Source organism: Lithobates pipiens, unplaced genomic scaffold, assembly GCF_037356315.1.
Source record: "Lithobates pipiens isolate NorthernLeopardFrog02 unplaced genomic scaffold, aLitPip1_a1.2 Scaffold_16, whole genome shotgun sequence".
In the NCBI taxonomy this organism is placed as follows: domain Eukaryota; kingdom Metazoa; phylum Chordata; class Amphibia; order Anura; family Ranidae; genus Lithobates; species Lithobates pipiens.
Window position 1 is genome coordinate 655,012,689 of NW_027507748.1, and position 16,935 is coordinate 655,029,623.

The 16,935-nt window shown below is 41.6% G+C and overlaps 1 protein-coding gene across 1 annotated transcript in view; it reads right to left on the reverse strand.

The window, feature by feature from the left end:
* ARHGAP42 (Rho GTPase activating protein 42) overlaps nt 1–16,935 on the reverse strand; it is a 531,185-nt gene that overhangs the window by 91,766 nt on the left and 422,484 nt on the right. Inside the window, exons 7-8 of the mRNA XM_077484403.1 lie at nt 16,204–16,308; nt 13,010–13,139 (exon numbers count right to left, since the gene is read on the reverse strand). Coding sequence (XP_077340529.1) covers nt 13,010–13,139; nt 16,204–16,308 — 235 coding nt within the window. The remainder of the gene's footprint in view (nt 1–13,009; nt 13,140–16,203; nt 16,309–16,935) is intronic.

Here is a 16,935-nt window from a genome sequence, read left to right on the forward strand (position 1 = left end):
ACTCCACAAGAGGCAGGTATACAGGCTGGCAAATACAGTTGGTGCCAGCAACAGGTTACTGGTGTGACTGTGAGGTAAGTAAAAAACTGTTGCTTTCTCTCTATTAGGCCCCTTTCACACTGGGGCGGTTTTCAGGCGCTACAGCGCTAAAAATAGCGCCTGTATAGTGCCTGAATAAACCGCCCCCTTTCACTCCAGTGTGATAGCCGGAGGGTTTTCACACTGGAGCGGTGCGCTAGCAGGACGGTGAAAAAAGTCCTGCTAGCCGCATATTTGGAGCATATTTGGAGCGGTGAAACCGCTCCTACCTATTGAAATCAATGGGGCAGCACGGCTATACTGCCGGCAAAGCGCCGCTACAGCGGTGCTTTGCGGGCGGTTTTAACCCTTTTTCGGCCGCTAGCGGGGGTTAAACGCAGACCGCCGCCGACGCCCACACCGCCCCAGTGTGAAAGGGGCCTTAATGAGAATAACATTATGTGAATGTGATGACCATGAAATTTAATTTTAAAATGTGAGTGTATATCTATCTATTATGTTGAATGATCTGCCAAATGTCCCCCCAAGTCTGTAATTTATGGGCGCTGGTGAGGCCGTATTCTGGGGGTGGAGTCAGGCGTGGAGCCAATGGGGGGTGGCAAAATGAGGTTTCGCCTAGGGTGCTAAAAATCCTTGCACCATCCCTGGCTGTGCCTGAAGCGTGGCGAGCGAAGCGAGCCCGCGAGGGGCCCTCTAATATGTGCAGCCCTATGTCCACTTGGATGGTGGGGCTTGCACCTCGACTCACGGCGCAGGCGCCGTTCCTCTTCGGGGATTTTCCGAATCTCCTTCTGCTCCGTACTGCGCAAGCGCTGCGCCTGCGCAGTATGGGGCAGACACTTTTCGATGGCCGCACTGTATATGTCACAACACCGGAACAGGAATGACATCATCCTACTCTGGCCAATGAGGATAGCTGCAACCCAGCATCCAGAAGAAGCCGGGTACAGGTTACTGGCACCACCATGGGACTTTGCACTATTGAAGGAAGGTAAATATTGCAGATTTTAGTTCAACTATAAGGCTAGTTAGTTTAGTTATAGCTAGACCCTTCCAGTTTCTAGCATGTTCCATGTTCTTCCATGTACTTCACAGAGACAGGGCTTAAAGTGGTTGTACACCTTTACAGACCACTTTGACCAACAGGTAAGCCTAGATTATCTTAGATTAGGCTTACCTGTAGGTCCAAGAAATATCTCCTAAACCTACAGAGTTTAGGAGATATTTGCATGATAGGCACCGCGTTCTACGGCACATGCACCATAGACAGCGGTGTGCAGGCGCACTAAGCATGCCGCTAATGGCAATCATGCTGTTAGTGGCAGCTCCCGTGCGCACGCTCGGGGGTGACATCAGCACGGCTCCGGCCAGTCACAGTGCCGGCGCTGCGATACCCAGAAGTCACTCCGGGTATCATGGCGGCTTTAGAGGGTGACGAAGGTCATTTCAGGGGGCTTCCATCTCAGGTCAGTTTTTCATAATGAGTTAGGTATCATGCATACCTATGCATACTAGCTCATTATGCCTTTGCCTTGCAGGGTCTATTTTTATTTTTATTAAGGCTTTACTTCCTCTTTAAGAAGGTCATTGTCTTCTTACACTTCAAAACACTCTAAACATGCTCTGTACTGCATTGGATTCAACTTCCGTGTCTTAATGAATAGTTAAGCTGCCTGTGAATGGTGGCAAGTCAGCAAGTGGCCCTGGTGTCCGGACATTCTGGGTCTAAAGAGGTATGTCAATGTATAAAGTGGAATTTGAAACAGAGCAATATTACATTTAGATTTTTAGGTTCACATGCATTTTAACCAAATATGTGCCATTAGAGCCGGTTCACACAGCGGGCGATGCGAGGCGACACGACTCGCCTCGCCTCGCTCTCGCAAGTCGCCCCCGTTCTGTACAATGGAACCGTTCTGAGAGGAGCGACTCGAGTCGCTCCGACTCAGAAAAAAGGTTCCTGTACTACTTTTGGGCGACCTCGGGGCGACTTGCATTGACTTCTATACAGAAGTCATTTGCAAGTCGCCGCCGAGGCCGCTGCAGGTCGCGGCGAGGCAAGTCGGAGTCGCCTCGCCTCGCCTGCAGTGTGAACCGGCCCTTACTCTATTCATTAACAAAATAAGTACATACAGTATCTCACAAAAGTGAGTACACCCCTCACATTTTTGTAAATATTTTATTATATATTTTCATGTGACGACACTGAAGAAATTACACTTTGCTACAATGTAAAGTAGTGAGTGTTCAGCTTGTATAACAGTGTAAATTTGCTGTCCCCTCAAAATAACTCAACACACAGCCATGTCTAAACCTCTGGCAACAAAAGTGAGTACACCCCTAAGTGAAAATGTCCAAATTGGGCCCAAAGTGTCAATATTTTGTGTAGCCGCCACTATTTTCCAGCACTGCCTTAACCCTCTTGGGCATGGAGTTCACCAGAGCTTCACAGGTTGCCACTGGAGTCCTCTTCCACTCCTCCATGTTGATATCACAGAGCTGGTGGATTTTAGAGACCTTGCACTCTACCTTCCATTTGAGTATGCCAAACAGATGCTCAATAGGGTTTAGGTCTGGAGACATGCTTGGCCAGTCCATCATGTTTACCCTCAGCTTCTTTAGCAAGGCAGTGGTCGTCTTGGAGGTGTGTTTGGGGTGATTATGTTGGAATACTGCCCTGCAGCCCAATCTCCGAAGGGAGGAGATCATGCTCGGCTTCAGTATGTCACAGTACATGTTGGCATTCATAGTTCCTTCAAACTGTAGCTCCCCAGTACCAGCAGCACTCATGCAGCCTCAGACCATGAAACTGCCACCACCATGCTTGACTGTAGGCAAGACACACTTGTCTTTGTACTCCTCAGTCCTCACCTGGTTACCGCCACACACGCTTCACACCATCTGAACCAAATAAGTTTATCTTGGTCTCATTATACCACAGGATATGGTTCCAGTAATCCATGTCCTTAGTCTGTTTGTCTTCAGCAAACTGTTTTGCGGGCTTTCTTGTGCATCATCTTTAGAAGAGGCTTCCTTCTGGGACGACAGCCATGCAGACCAATTTGGTACAGTGTGCGGCGTATGGTCTGAGCACTGACAGGCTGACCACCCACCCTTTCAACCTCTGCAGCAATGCTGGCAGCACTCATACGTCTATCTCCCAAAGACAACCTCTGGATACAACACTGAGCACGTGCACTTTGGTCAACCATGAAGAGGCCTGTTCTGAGTGGAACCTGTCATGTTAAACCACTGTATGGTCTTGGCCATCTTGCATCTACTAAGGGAAAATCCACTTTGCACTGCAAGTGCACTTGGCAGTGCAGTCGCTGTAGATCGGAGGGGGACATGCAAGAAAAATAAAAAACAGCATTTTAGCTTGCACGTGATTGGATGATAAAATCAGCAGAGCTTCCAGTCATTTCAGATCTACCCCTTAGATTTAGATTGACTGCACTTCCAAGTGCACTTGCAGTGCAAAGTGGATTTGCCTTTTGTAAATAACCCCCAATGGGTCAGGTTTTTCATTGTCGATAATTTGCCACATGATATAATGCACTAAGCTTCATCTATGGTATACTGCAGCATATATGATGTAAGTAGTATTTGCTTTGGTGCATTACAGTTTCTCTGTCAAAGAATTATTGCCACTAGTGTCACCATTGTTCTATTATTCTTCATAATATATATACACCGATCAGCTATAACTTTATGACATCCACCTCATATTGAGAAGGTCCCCCTTTTGCCACCAAAACATCCCTTACTCATTGTGGCATGGACACCACTAGACCTCTGAAGGTGGTATCTGGCACCAAGAGATGTCAGTAGCAGATCATTTAAGTCCTGTAAGTTGTAAGGTGAGGCCTCCACGGATCGGACTAGTTTTTTACAGCACATCCCACAGATGCTCAATTGGATCGAGATCTGGAGAATTTGGGGGCAAAATCAACACCTAAAGCTCATTGGGTTCCACAAACCATTCTTGAGCCATTTTTGTAATGTGGCAGGGCACATTATGCTGCTGAAAGAGGCCACTGCCATCAGGGAATACGGTTTCCATGAAAGATCGTACTTGGTCAGCAACAATGTTTAAATGGTATGTGTCAAGTAACATCCACATGAATGGCAGGAACCAGTGTTTCCCAGCATCACACTGCCTCCACCAAGGCAATTCTTCCCATACTGTAGCCTGGTGCCATCTGTTGCACAGGTAAGCACGGCACACAAACCCGGCTATCCACATGATTATTCAGACCAGGCCACCTGCTTCCATTGTTCCATGGTCCAGTTCTGATGTTCACGTGTCCATTGTAGTCACTTTAGGCTGTGGACACAGGTCTGCATGGGCATCCTATGCAGCTCCATACACATAAAAGTGCAACATCCATTTTTTCTGCTTTCAACGCATCAGATTCATAGACAACATGTTCACTTGCTGCCTAATGTATCCTATTGACTTTAAGATGCCATTGTAATGAGATAATCAATGGTATTCACGTAACCTGTCAGGGGTCATAAAGGTATGGCTAGTCCGTGTATATGTGAACTATTTTGCCTAAAAAAAATAATTGCTTTTTAATATCACCAACCTTTCCATATCTCAAAGCACGAGGGTAACACAGATATTCAGAACTTGCAGCTCCGCAGCTACCCGTATCATATTCTTGGCTCCATCTTATCCTGCTTAAATTGTAGGACTAAGCTTTTAAGGGTTGCCCAGTGCCCTCCCTTCCTGTGCAACAGTCCCTTATTACTGTATTACACAGTGCTATGATGTTAATATGTTTGAAGCATTGGGGGGGCTAGGAAGAGGTGGAGGTGTGGGTAGGTAGGCTAAATAAGCCTAAGTAAGAGGCGTGGGTAGGTAGGCTAAGTAAGATGTGTGGGTAGGTAGGCTTAGTAAGCCTAAGTAAGAGGTGTGGGTAGGTTTTTTTTGTTTTTTTCCCCTTTCTCCTCCCCTCCCTTTTTCCCATTTCCTATCCTTCCCTCTCTCTTTTCTTTTCCTCCACTTCAAACTATTTTGCATGGGCTCTAGCCACAATAATGGAATTCCAACTTTACTTGCCTGATGCGATATTGAAAAGACAGTTGAGATAAAACATTTCAATGAATAGCCATTATTTTACTTCTGTGGTTTATTATTTAAAAAAAAAAAAAGATGTGTACCATATTTATTGTTTCTGTTTTCTTTCTTTTCCCTTTTTTCTTTGATGAAAATGCAATGTGACATTTATTTATATTTCTCTGTGACTCATATGTACATGTGTAACCGATTATGGATGCCTCCTCTTTAGATGTTATTTAGATCTTATTTAAAAGATTGATTTAATTACTGTTTTCTACTGTTTATAATTGAATTTGCCAGATCGAGGATGGAATCAGTAACCATATGGACGCCCCGGGCACTTGTAAAAACAGTGTCCAACCAATCACTGTGTCTTTTACTCGGGCCCGCAGGCGTAGTTTTTCAGCTTGTCCTCTCTCCTATTCCCAATGCTGTGACCATTGGCTGCGTGGCAGCTCTAGTGTCATGCCCAATGAGAGCCCACCTGCCTGTTGCAGCGTTCGGATAGGTTGATTCCTGTCAAGCGGTGAACTGGGCGGATGTGGAGGTTCCAAGATGGCGGAGGGTGACCAGATGTGCTGATGCGTGTGAGGTCACTTCCGCCACTTGGTTTCCTGGACATGTGCAATGGTGCCATCTAATGCGTCCACACCCCCGCCGGCTATGTGAGACGCCGGCAGGACGGAGGAAGATATAAATGGTGCCACTGGAGCATCCTATACTGACAGGGTAATGAGATCCGTAATAGAGAGATCGGTTCTTTATCTGGTTGGAAGTTTTGGAATATACTTAATTCCCCTATATAGAAATATCAGTACTATACTAAATTCTATTTTCTCTTTTTTGTCATAATTTTTTAGGACAACTCCAGGCTGTTTTCCCCAACAATATCACCCTTTATTAGGTGAACCCTTGGTGCGTCTTTCGGTGTTGTGGGGCAAAACAACGGGTGGAATTCCCTATTTCCAGTCCCTTTACATTGTTTGGTCCTTGGTATAAGATCATCCCTCCCTGATGGGATGGCAGACCCCATTGGTTCTATTTTTTGTCTAGAATTTAGGTAAATTTTATTCTTTAATCACAACCATATACTTTATAGGACTATCCAATATTATTTAACACTACGCAAATATGGTTTCATTTATTCTCTCTCTTTGGTTACAATAAGGTCCTTCCAGTTCTTGTAAACCTTTGTTTCGGTCTATGCATCTAATAAATAGTGTTTTATGAATACAAGCATCCGGTAGGCATTCCTCTTCAGTTTATCATTATTTTGTATAAAATGTATTCTATAAAATGTAATATTTACATGACATGCCATGCAATTTTACTTACGGCAATTTTTAAGCATACCCATTTACAATTGTTGTTTTCTTTATAGTATATAATACTTCATGCAACACTTCCAAAAACTCCTGAAGAAGCTCCTCTGATGGAAGCATGTAGAGTAAGAAGTGGTTGTACATGTTTAAAGAAATATTGTGTGACTCTTGTATATGCTTACTGTGATTTTAAAGATTTGTTTAAATAAAATGTATATTTTTTCAAATTGATTGTTTATTCTAAATTTTGGTACCTTAAAAGTCCCGTCTGCCCTTTCTTTCTTTACTAGGCTAAGTAAGAGGAGTGAGTAGATAGGCTAAGTAAGGCTAAAGCCCCATACACACTATCAGATTGTCTGCTGATTTTTTCCTTCAGGTTTACCAAAACCATGTAGTGCAAGGGCCTGCCTGATTGCATACACTTTGAAACTCCTAAGGTTTGACCTCATATTATATGGTTTTGGTAAATCTGATGGAAAAAATCAGCAGACAATCTGATAGTGTGTATGGGGCTTAAGTAAGAGGTGTGAGTAGGTTGGCTAAATAAGCCTAAGTAAGAGGTGTGAGTAGGTAGTCTTACTTAGCATACCTAACCACACCTCTTACTTAGCCTTACTTAGCCTACCTACTCACACCTCTTACTTAGGCTTACTTAGCCTACCTAATCACACCTCTTACTTAGCCTTACTTAGCCTATCTACTCACTCCTCTTACTTAGCCTTACTTAGCCTACCTACCCACACCTCTTACTTAGCCTTACTTAGCATACCTAACCACACCTCTTACTTAGTCTTACTTAGCCTAAGTAAGAGGTGTGAGTAGGTAGGTTAAGTAAGAGGTGTGATTAGGTAGGCTAAGTAAGAGGTGTGATTAGGTAGGTTAAGTAAGGCTAAGTAAGAGGTGTGGGTAGGTAGGCTAAGTAAGGCTAAATAAGAGGAGTGAGTAGGTAGGCTAAGTAAGCCTAAGTAAGAGGTGTGAGTAGGTAGGCTAAGTAAGGCTAAGTAAGAGGTGTGGTTAGGTAGGCTAAGTAAGGCTAAGTAAGAGGTGTGAGTAGGTAGGCTTAGTGAGGCTAAGTAAGAGGTGTGATTAGGTAGGCTAAGTAAGGCTAAGTAAGAGGTGTGGGTAGGTAGGCTAAGTAAGCCTAAGTAAGAGGTGTAATTAGGTAGGCTAAGTAAGGCCGCGTACACACGCGCGGACTGTTGGCCCAACTTTGTCCGTCCAACAGTTTGAGCGAACAGTCCGCTCAAACTTAGCATGGACGGACATGGCCACACACGACGGACGAACAGTTTGCTGAAACCGTGCGCGATGACGTGAACGGCACGTACGATGGGACGAAAAATACGACGTCCTATACACTGCAATGCAACCTTCCGACGTGGAAATCCTTTCTGAGCATGCGCGAGACTTAGTTGGCCGAACAAGCCTACACACGAGCGAACAGTCCGCTGAAACCTTGTTTCAGCGGACAGTTTTTCGGAATTTCCGTAAGACCTTGTTCGGCCAACTGTCCGCTGAAACTGTCCGCTGAAGCCCCACACACGAGCGGACTGTCCGCCCAAACACTGTTCAGCGGACAAGGTTGGGCGAACAGTCCGCGCGTGTGTACGCGGCCTTAGGCTAAGTAAGAGGTGTGATTAGGTAGGCTAAGTAAGGCTAAGTAAGAGGTGTGGGTAGGTAGGATAAGTAAGGCTAAGTAAGAGGTGTGGGTAGGTAGGATAAGTACTTTTAAAGGAAGACAGGGCACAGGGAGACCACCACCAGAGCCAGGGAGCTGACTCAGGAAGCTTCAGAGCTGTCAGCTATGAATAGTGGTGTCACGTTGTCACTAGGGTAATTATATCAGGGTTAGCTATACAAAGATGCATCTATTTTCTCTGGTACACCCATTCCCATAAAGCATTTTTACATTTGTATTTCAGTGTTTGGCTGGATTTTTGCTCTAGTTCAGAGCAATAAATGACAGTATATTTATCTCCTGTTTTTTTGGTCATGGTTTACTGTACTGACATTAAATTGTGATGAATTTTTATTTATTTTTTTAACAAGAAAAGATTGTGATGAATTTTAATTGAAAAAAATGTTACAGCTATTTCACAAGGAAGCTTAACATTCAGTAATGCATGCCATCAGAAAACACAGTAAGCCATTAATGGGAGCAGAGGACGCAGTAATTGCATGGCTTGTAAGATGTAAATGAGACACCGAAAAATAAAAGGAATGTGTTAACATGCTGAACACCCTCTGCAAAGCCTGGAGCAGATCATGCTGAGCCGTACTGGTAAAAGGCAATGTTTCCTCATGCCGTTCAGGTTCCACAGCTTACAGCAAACATCAACCAGCCATGTAAATGTGCCATTTACCTGTCTCTAATTAAAGGGATGAAAGACACAGATTGAGAGACACCTAACTGATGAATGCACAGGTTGACTTTAAAGAGAAACAAAACTCTCCCAATCAACATTAACTATTTTTAATCCTTGAAGTGGTTCTAATGGCTGAAGGTCTTTTGCCTTTATCCATTCTATGCAAGAAGGTAAAAAACATTCTGTGTGCAGCCCCCCCCCCCTCCCCACCCCTCTAATACTTACCTAAGTTCCATCTAAATGCACAAGAACATCGGCTCTCCGGGGACCCTTCCTCTTCATTGGCTGAGACAGCCATTGGCTCCCGCCAATGAGGAGAGAGGGGGGGAGGGGCCAAACCACAGCTCTATGTCTGAATCAACACGTAGAGCAGCAGCTCGGAAGCGCGCCTGCTTGGGTGCCAACATTGCAAGCTGCTTGCTGTGGGGGCACTTGGCAGGAGGGAGAGGCCAGGAGCCGAGAAGAGGAGGATCCGGACTGCCCTGTGCAAAACTGCTGCACAGAGCAGGTAAGTATGACATGTTTGTTATTTAAAAAAATAACATTTTGTGTTAATTATCACTTTAAAGTGAAGTGAACAGCCTCAGATGATACACAGAGATGAAACAAATCTCCCTACATAAGTTTTACTTGTATATTTGCTATCTTCAGCTTTATATACTGTTTAGAAAGTACATGTTCTGTTTCAGCAGTGAGAGAGGAGTCTGGGCATACACTGCGTTTGAGCTGAGGCAGAGGAAAGAAGAAACTTGCAGAGCTGTACTATGAATAGACAAGCTCTCTGCTTATCAGTCTCTAAGTTAGCTCCCCGACACAAATTTCCAGCTGCTTTTATCTCCTGTGTCGGAGAGCTTGTCAGAAGTGACTCATGCTGATAACAGAAGAATGGAGCAGCAGAAAGACACAGGACTTAGGGCTTTGGAGAGAGATAAGTAAACACTACAGATATGCCTGGGTCAGATTTCATAAACAGGGTTTACATCCACTTCAACCCTGGTACACAGGATGAGAATATCAGACGAATGATCGCCTATTTTTTTGCATGCTAGTTTCATATAGAAAATTAACAGGTTACTCAAGTTATGAAAATTCTCGTATGACAGAATACAACTTGGGAAGTGATGTAATGTATTGTTTCGTTTTGGAGCATGTGCGGCCTTGGTCACTGTACTGATTAAACAAAAATCGCATGTTACATGAACTGTCTTGATCGCCTGTGTGGTAACGATCAGATTATCAATCGCTTCTAAAGGGGTGCTTTTTGTCCAATTTTCTCATTGTGGGTATAAGGCATTATGCTGCTAGCATTAGTAAATAGATAGGAAAGTATTTACTTGTTTTTTTACATTTCTTCAATTGCTTGAATGGGGAGCAGGTGTGCTAAATTTGATGTTATCGCTCTCACTCTCTCCTACTGGTCACTGGAAGTACAACTTTCTGAGGATCCAACAAAAATGAATTGTCGCTCTACATAAAGATGGCCTAAGTTATATGGAGCTGCAGCACGGTGGCCGAGACCATACAGTGGTTTATCAGGACAGGGTCCACTTAGAACAGGCCTCGCCATGGTTGACCAAAGAAGTTGAGTGCACATGCTCAGCGTCCTATCTAGAGGTTCTCTTTGAGAAATAGACGTATGAGTGCTGCCAACATCACAGACGGAAGCCTCTTCTAAAGATGATGCACAAGAAAGCTGGCAAACAGTTTGCTGAAGACAAGCAGACTAAGGACATGGATTACTGGAACCATTTCCTGTGGTCTGATGAGACCAAGATAAACTTATTTAGTTCAGATGGTGTCAAGCATATGTGGCTGGCAGCAACCAGGTGAGGAGTACAAAGACAAGTGTGTCTTGCCTACAATCAAGCATGGTGGTGGGAGTGTCATGGTCTGAGGCTACATGAGTCCTGCCGGCACTGGGGAGCTACAGTTCATTGAGGAAACCATGGCCGCCAACATGTACTGTGACATACTGAAGCAGAGCATGATCCCTTACCTTCGGAGACTGGGCCACAGGGCAGTATTCCAACATGATAACGACCCCAAACACACCTCCAAGATGACCACTGCCTTGCTAAAGAAGCTGAGGGTAAAGGCGATAGACTGGCCAAGCATGTCTCCAGACCTAAAACTCTATTGAGCATCTGTGGGGCATCCTCAAACGGAAGGTGGAGAGGTGCAAGGTCTTTAACATCCACCAGCTCTATGATGTCGTCATGGAGGAGTGGAAGAGGACTCCAATGGCAACCTGTGAAGCTCTGGTGAACTCCATGCCCAAGAGGGTTAAGGCGGAAAATAATGGTGGCCACACAAAATATTGACACTTTGGACCCAATTTGGACATTTTCACTTAGGGGTGTACTCACTTTTGTTGCCAGCGGTTTAGACATTAATGGCTGTGTGTTGAGTTATTTTGAGGGAACAGAAAATTTACCCTGTTGTACAAGCTGTACACTCACTACTTTACATTGTAGCAAAGTGTAATTTCTTCAGTGTTGTCACATGAAAATATATAAAATATTTACAAAAATGTGGGGGGTGTACTCACTTTTGTGAGATACTGTATATAAATCAAAAAGTCCAATACACCAAATCAGAAATAATAAACAGTAAAAACCCAAAAAGTATATCCAAACACCAAGTTCTTCCACTCCAGAAATGCTCCCATGGCTTTATCAGACATTTAAAGAAAGTGCTTCACACAGACATCAGCTTAACAGATTGCACGAGACTCATAGTAGAAAAAAAGAGTCAGAAATCACTTGTATATAATGGTAGGAAGACCACCACATTACGGGCCTCTTCCATCTCTCCCCACTCAGGCTTTAGATGCTCAGTAAAGAGAGAAAAAAAGAGCGCCATGCTCCCATAGTATAAATTCCTTAAGGAGTACTTTATTCCAAATTGAAATGCAATTACAGAAACACACAGCAATCTGCATCCAGGCAACTACACATCCCACAATGCTGTTTGCTTATGTGCATGCATGGTGACATCATGACTTTCAGTCATGCCCTACATGTTTCGTTAGAAATTACGTCATCAGGGACACATCTCTTTGCAGTGTGGATTTATATAGCACAATTTTTGGTTTATAATATTGTTTATTTTAGTCCACAGCATTGTGTTTTTATATCATTTTGACACTGTGGAAGTTTTTATGTGTCCATTTATCATAAGCGCAGCAAAGATTTTATATATATATATATATATATATATATATATATATATATATATATATATATATATATATATATATATATATATATAGATAGATAGATAGATAGATAGATAGATAGATAGATAGATATATATATATATATATATATATATATATATATATATATATATATATATATATATATATATATATATATATATATATATATATATATATAGATATATATATATATATATATATATATATAGATATATATATATATATATATATATATATATAGATATAGATATAGATATAGATATATATATATATTCTAGTCTGAGCCCACTAGAACCAGCCCACCAGGAAGCTGTCATCTGTAATGTGCCAAACATCTGTGCTGGGTCATTCCCTGCAGCTGCAGGGGCGTATACACATAAGGCAGCAGGGCACCAGTTCCTGGTAGGTTTGTTGGTAGGTGGCTTCAGACTAGGATCCAAACACACCTGAGCTCATCCCTCCTCCAGAGCTTTGCAGGAATACATTGTCTGGATTCCTCAGCTTTCTCAGGATCCAGTGAGAAGAACCAGTGACATCACCCTAGTCTAGGTGAGCCTGCCAAAATCCTGGGTGTAAGGGAAGTATTTTTTTTTCTTATTTTTATGTAGCTGTGTGAGTGCAAATCAAATGTGCAATGTAACCACATAATAAGTGTACATATATAAAATCTATGCTGCATGTGATAAATAGACAGATAAATAACTTCCACAGTGTCAAAATGATATAAAACATAATGCTGTGAACCAAATAAACAATATTGTAACCCAAAAATTGTGGTATATAAATCCACAGTACAAAGAGATAAATGTATATAAATCAAAAAGTCCAATACACCAAATCAGAAATAATAAAAAGTAAAAATGCAAGTCACTAACCCATTTTCTGTTGAGAAAACAGAGGGGCTTAGAAACATCAGGCCCCTTTTGTATAGTTTGGTAGAAATGAAAAACCAAGCTCATAAAGGAAGCCACAGAGCTACACCTGTGAGACTCACTTTTTTCCTGGACGTATAAATATCCTTCCATTGTCCGCTGGCTGGGCGCTCGGTAATCTTGGTCTGCGGCTTTCATCCTTTGCAATAGTCGATCCATTTCCTGCCGAGTGCTTTCAAAGTTATTCCTTGTCTGTAAAAGAGAAGTTTTACCTGGTGATTTCTAGGTCTCACCATTACTACAAAGACAAATCATGTTGGCCGTGCACCAGATGACCTAGAGGTTGAAGACTTGCATTAAGACAAACTTATTTTTTGGCAAAGACAATTTTGGAATTCTTTCTGGACTAAATGACCAAAACACATTAAATGCAAGTATCCTTTGCATTATTAAAAAAAAAAGTGAATCCTGGTGTACTTACATACAGTACATGTATGCATAGTTATAGTAATATAAATTATTTGAAGTGATGCTGTCACTTACAAATCACATTTGTAATTATATTTCACTTTTTTAATTTATTCTACTATCAATATCTCATGTACCGTAAATCCCCATATACACTATTTATGCCCCGTACACACGATCGGACTTTCTGAATTTAAAAAAAAACGTGGATTTTTGTTCGAAGATTGTTGGCTCCAACTTGTCTTGCATACACACGGTCACGCAAATGTTGGCCAACAATTACAAACGTGGGAACGTGGTGACATACAAGACGTACGACGAGCCAGGAAAAAAGGAAGTTCAATAGCCAGTGCGGCACCTTCTGCTTGATTCCGAGCATGCGTGAACTTTTGTGTGAAGGACTTGTGTACACACGATCGGAAAGTCCGACAACAACGTTTTGTTGGCGGAAAAATTGAGAACCTGCTAGCCAACATTTGTTGGTGGAAAGTCCGAAAACAAATGTTTGATGGAGCATACACACGGTTGGACTTTCCCCCAACAAACTCACATCCAACATTTTCCGTCGGAAAATCCGTCCGTGTATACGTGGCATTCGATTCTGCAGATTTTTGTCTTCGGATTTACCAAAACCATGCAGTGCAAGGGCCTGCCTGATTGCTTACAAATTTAAACTCTTAAGGTTTGACCTCATATTATATGGTTTTGGTAAATCTGAAGACAAAAATTTGCAGAAAATCTAATAGTGTGTATGGGGCTTAGGTTGGCCATACATGGTCAAATTTCGAAAGAATTTTTGAAAATCAGAAAATCAGAATTTTTGAAAATCAGAAAATCAGAATTTTTGAAAATCAGAAAATCAGAATTTTTGAAAATCAGAAAATCAGAATTTTTGAAAATCAGAAAATCAGAATTTTTGAAAATCAGAAAATCAGAATTTTTGAAAATCAGAAAATCAGAATTTTTGAAAATCAGAAAATTTGGGCATTTTGTGATACGATGGTGCCACCATTCATTTCGAAATTCGGCCAACCAAGCCTTCAATTTCACCTCATGTTGCTACAGAAAATATTTTTTTTTGGCTGGAGATCTTCTTTTCTTTGTGGGAATTTTCTTTTCTCGCACATGCGCATTTCTTTTTCAATTACATTTCTCGCATGATTCTCCCATCATTGATCAGAAAATCATTTGTTTTTCAAAAAATTTCCAATATGTCCGGTTACTCAAATTTGATTGCCGCACGAAAATCGGCTGTTGCTGCATGGTTTTGTTGGCGGAAAAATTGAGAACCTGCTAGCCAACATTTGTTGGTGGAAAACAAATGTTTGATGGAGCGTACACATGGTTGGACTTTCCCCCAACAAACTCACATCCAACATTTCCCGTCGGAAAATCCGTCCGTGTATACGCGGCATTAGATTCTCTGCAGATTTTTGTCTTCGGATTTACCAAAACCATGTAGTGCAAGGGCCTGCCTGATTGCTTACAAATTGAAACTCTTAAGGTTTGACCTCATATTATATGGTTTTGGTAATGAATGAATGAATGAATGAAATACTTGTATAGCGCACAATGCGAACTGAATCGCCTCTAGGCAATTCAAAAGAAGGTAAAGGTAAATCTGAAGTCAAAAATTTGCAGAAAATATAATAGTGTGTATGGGGATTAGACTGGCCATACATGGTCAAATTTCCAAAGAATTTTTGAAAATCAGAAAATCTGAATTTTTGAAAATCAGAAAAATCTGAATTTTTGAAAATCAGAAAATCTTGCTTGATGTGCCTATTTTCAACGATTGGAGGAGAGAGTTCTGGGAGCCCATAGTCTCTCGTGTTATAGAAGTACCTTTTACCTGCTGTTTCTCTGAAATTTTTTTGAATACTTCTGGCGCCATTGAACAAGATTCTGAGATTTATTATATGGACTATATTCTGTTCCTGCTTTCTGTATATTCACTATTATGCATGATTTTTGTTTAAGCATGTAGCACTTTATTCATTATTATAGTTGATTTGCGCAGGACCATTTTTTTTTTTTTTTCTGTTTGGGGGTCTATAATCATACAAAGGTAAAACATGACTGTTTTAATAGGATATTGATGTTTAATACTCAAAATAATAAATCATTGACATGGCTGGAAAAGGAAGGGGTGGACACTGTATGAGTGATGGGTCACTTGTGCTGCATAAAGAGACCCACTTTGCCCTGGATGATCAACTAGTAAGAAGAACCCTTAACTTAATGATACTAACCTTCCCTGTGTTTCCCCCCACTTTATTACTCCATCTTATGCAGGAGTCTGAACCCACTGAAAGCTTTGTGTTAGCTGGTGTTAGCTTTTTCCTTCTCCTTCTCCTCGTGTGTGATAATGTTTTAGGGCTAGTGATTGGCCTATCAGGTCCAAAACACGAAATCATGAGAGGAGGTCATATGTTCCTCCATACCAGCAAGGGTCAGGTATGTACCCAGGGCTCCTGGGTTAAGACTCCTGACTACGGAGGATAGAAGCAATGGGAAGATAAGTGTATCTTCTTAGAGGAGGACCTTTTTGATTGCCACCCGAGGGCTTGGCAATCAAACAAATCTTTTCTTAGAGGAGGACCTGTCACTTTGCCCTAAAAATTAGATAGCTGTCCAGAAAAAGGAACAATTGGATGGAAACAATGCTTCCTCCCTCCTTCACCTTCAGCCCAACTCCTCCTTTTTGTCATAATGTTTATTGGGTGCTTTCTACTTACCTATTTTAATTATCATTTCCAAACTTATGTTTTTAATTGGAGCCCTCCTTTAAAGAACAAATGGCTAACGTCAATATAAAATTCAAAGGTTCAATTATTCAGGAACTTACGTTTTGCAAATTGAATTGCAGCTGCTCTTTGTACGGTGTAAATTCTCTGGCCAGCTCGTATCCCTCATGATAGAAGGTAAAGAGACCCTGGAGGAACGCCAGAAGCTGCAAAGGTAAAAAATACAAATAAAAAGAACAGGCAATGAATACTCCAGACTGGATAAGGTAAACAGCAGAGCCTCAGATTTACTACAGATAAACAGTCACTTGCAATTAATGGTATATCATTCGTTTTAAAAGAAGTCGGCTTCAAGGTTCAATTAAGAAGGGGAAAAAAAAAGTTAAATATGACTTTGGCATGAAGATGAGTAGCCGGCAATTCGTTCCATAGGGAAAGTGTCCTTAAATCCATGATTTCGACTGCAAAGAAAAACGAATGTTATAATTCAACATTTCACCTCAGCAGCCATCCGCAAATAAATTATTTCAAGTGCTCACTGGTTAGATTACAAGATTTTGTTAAGCCTGTAATTGTGAACCATAAATATTGCTCGTCCTCAGCGGTGGAGGACATATTGGTTATCTGCGAGTTGTAAAAGCTGGCACGCTGGAAAACAACACGCATTTGTCAAGAGGAAGACGGAAAACAGAATACCCAGGGTGGATTTTATTCAGAAATTTGCATATCTAGAATTGTACAAGTTAACAAGAGCACTATTATATTGTATTATTTTATTGTATTATTAGTATTGTATATTATTTTAAATGTTAAAGCATACAAATACAATATAT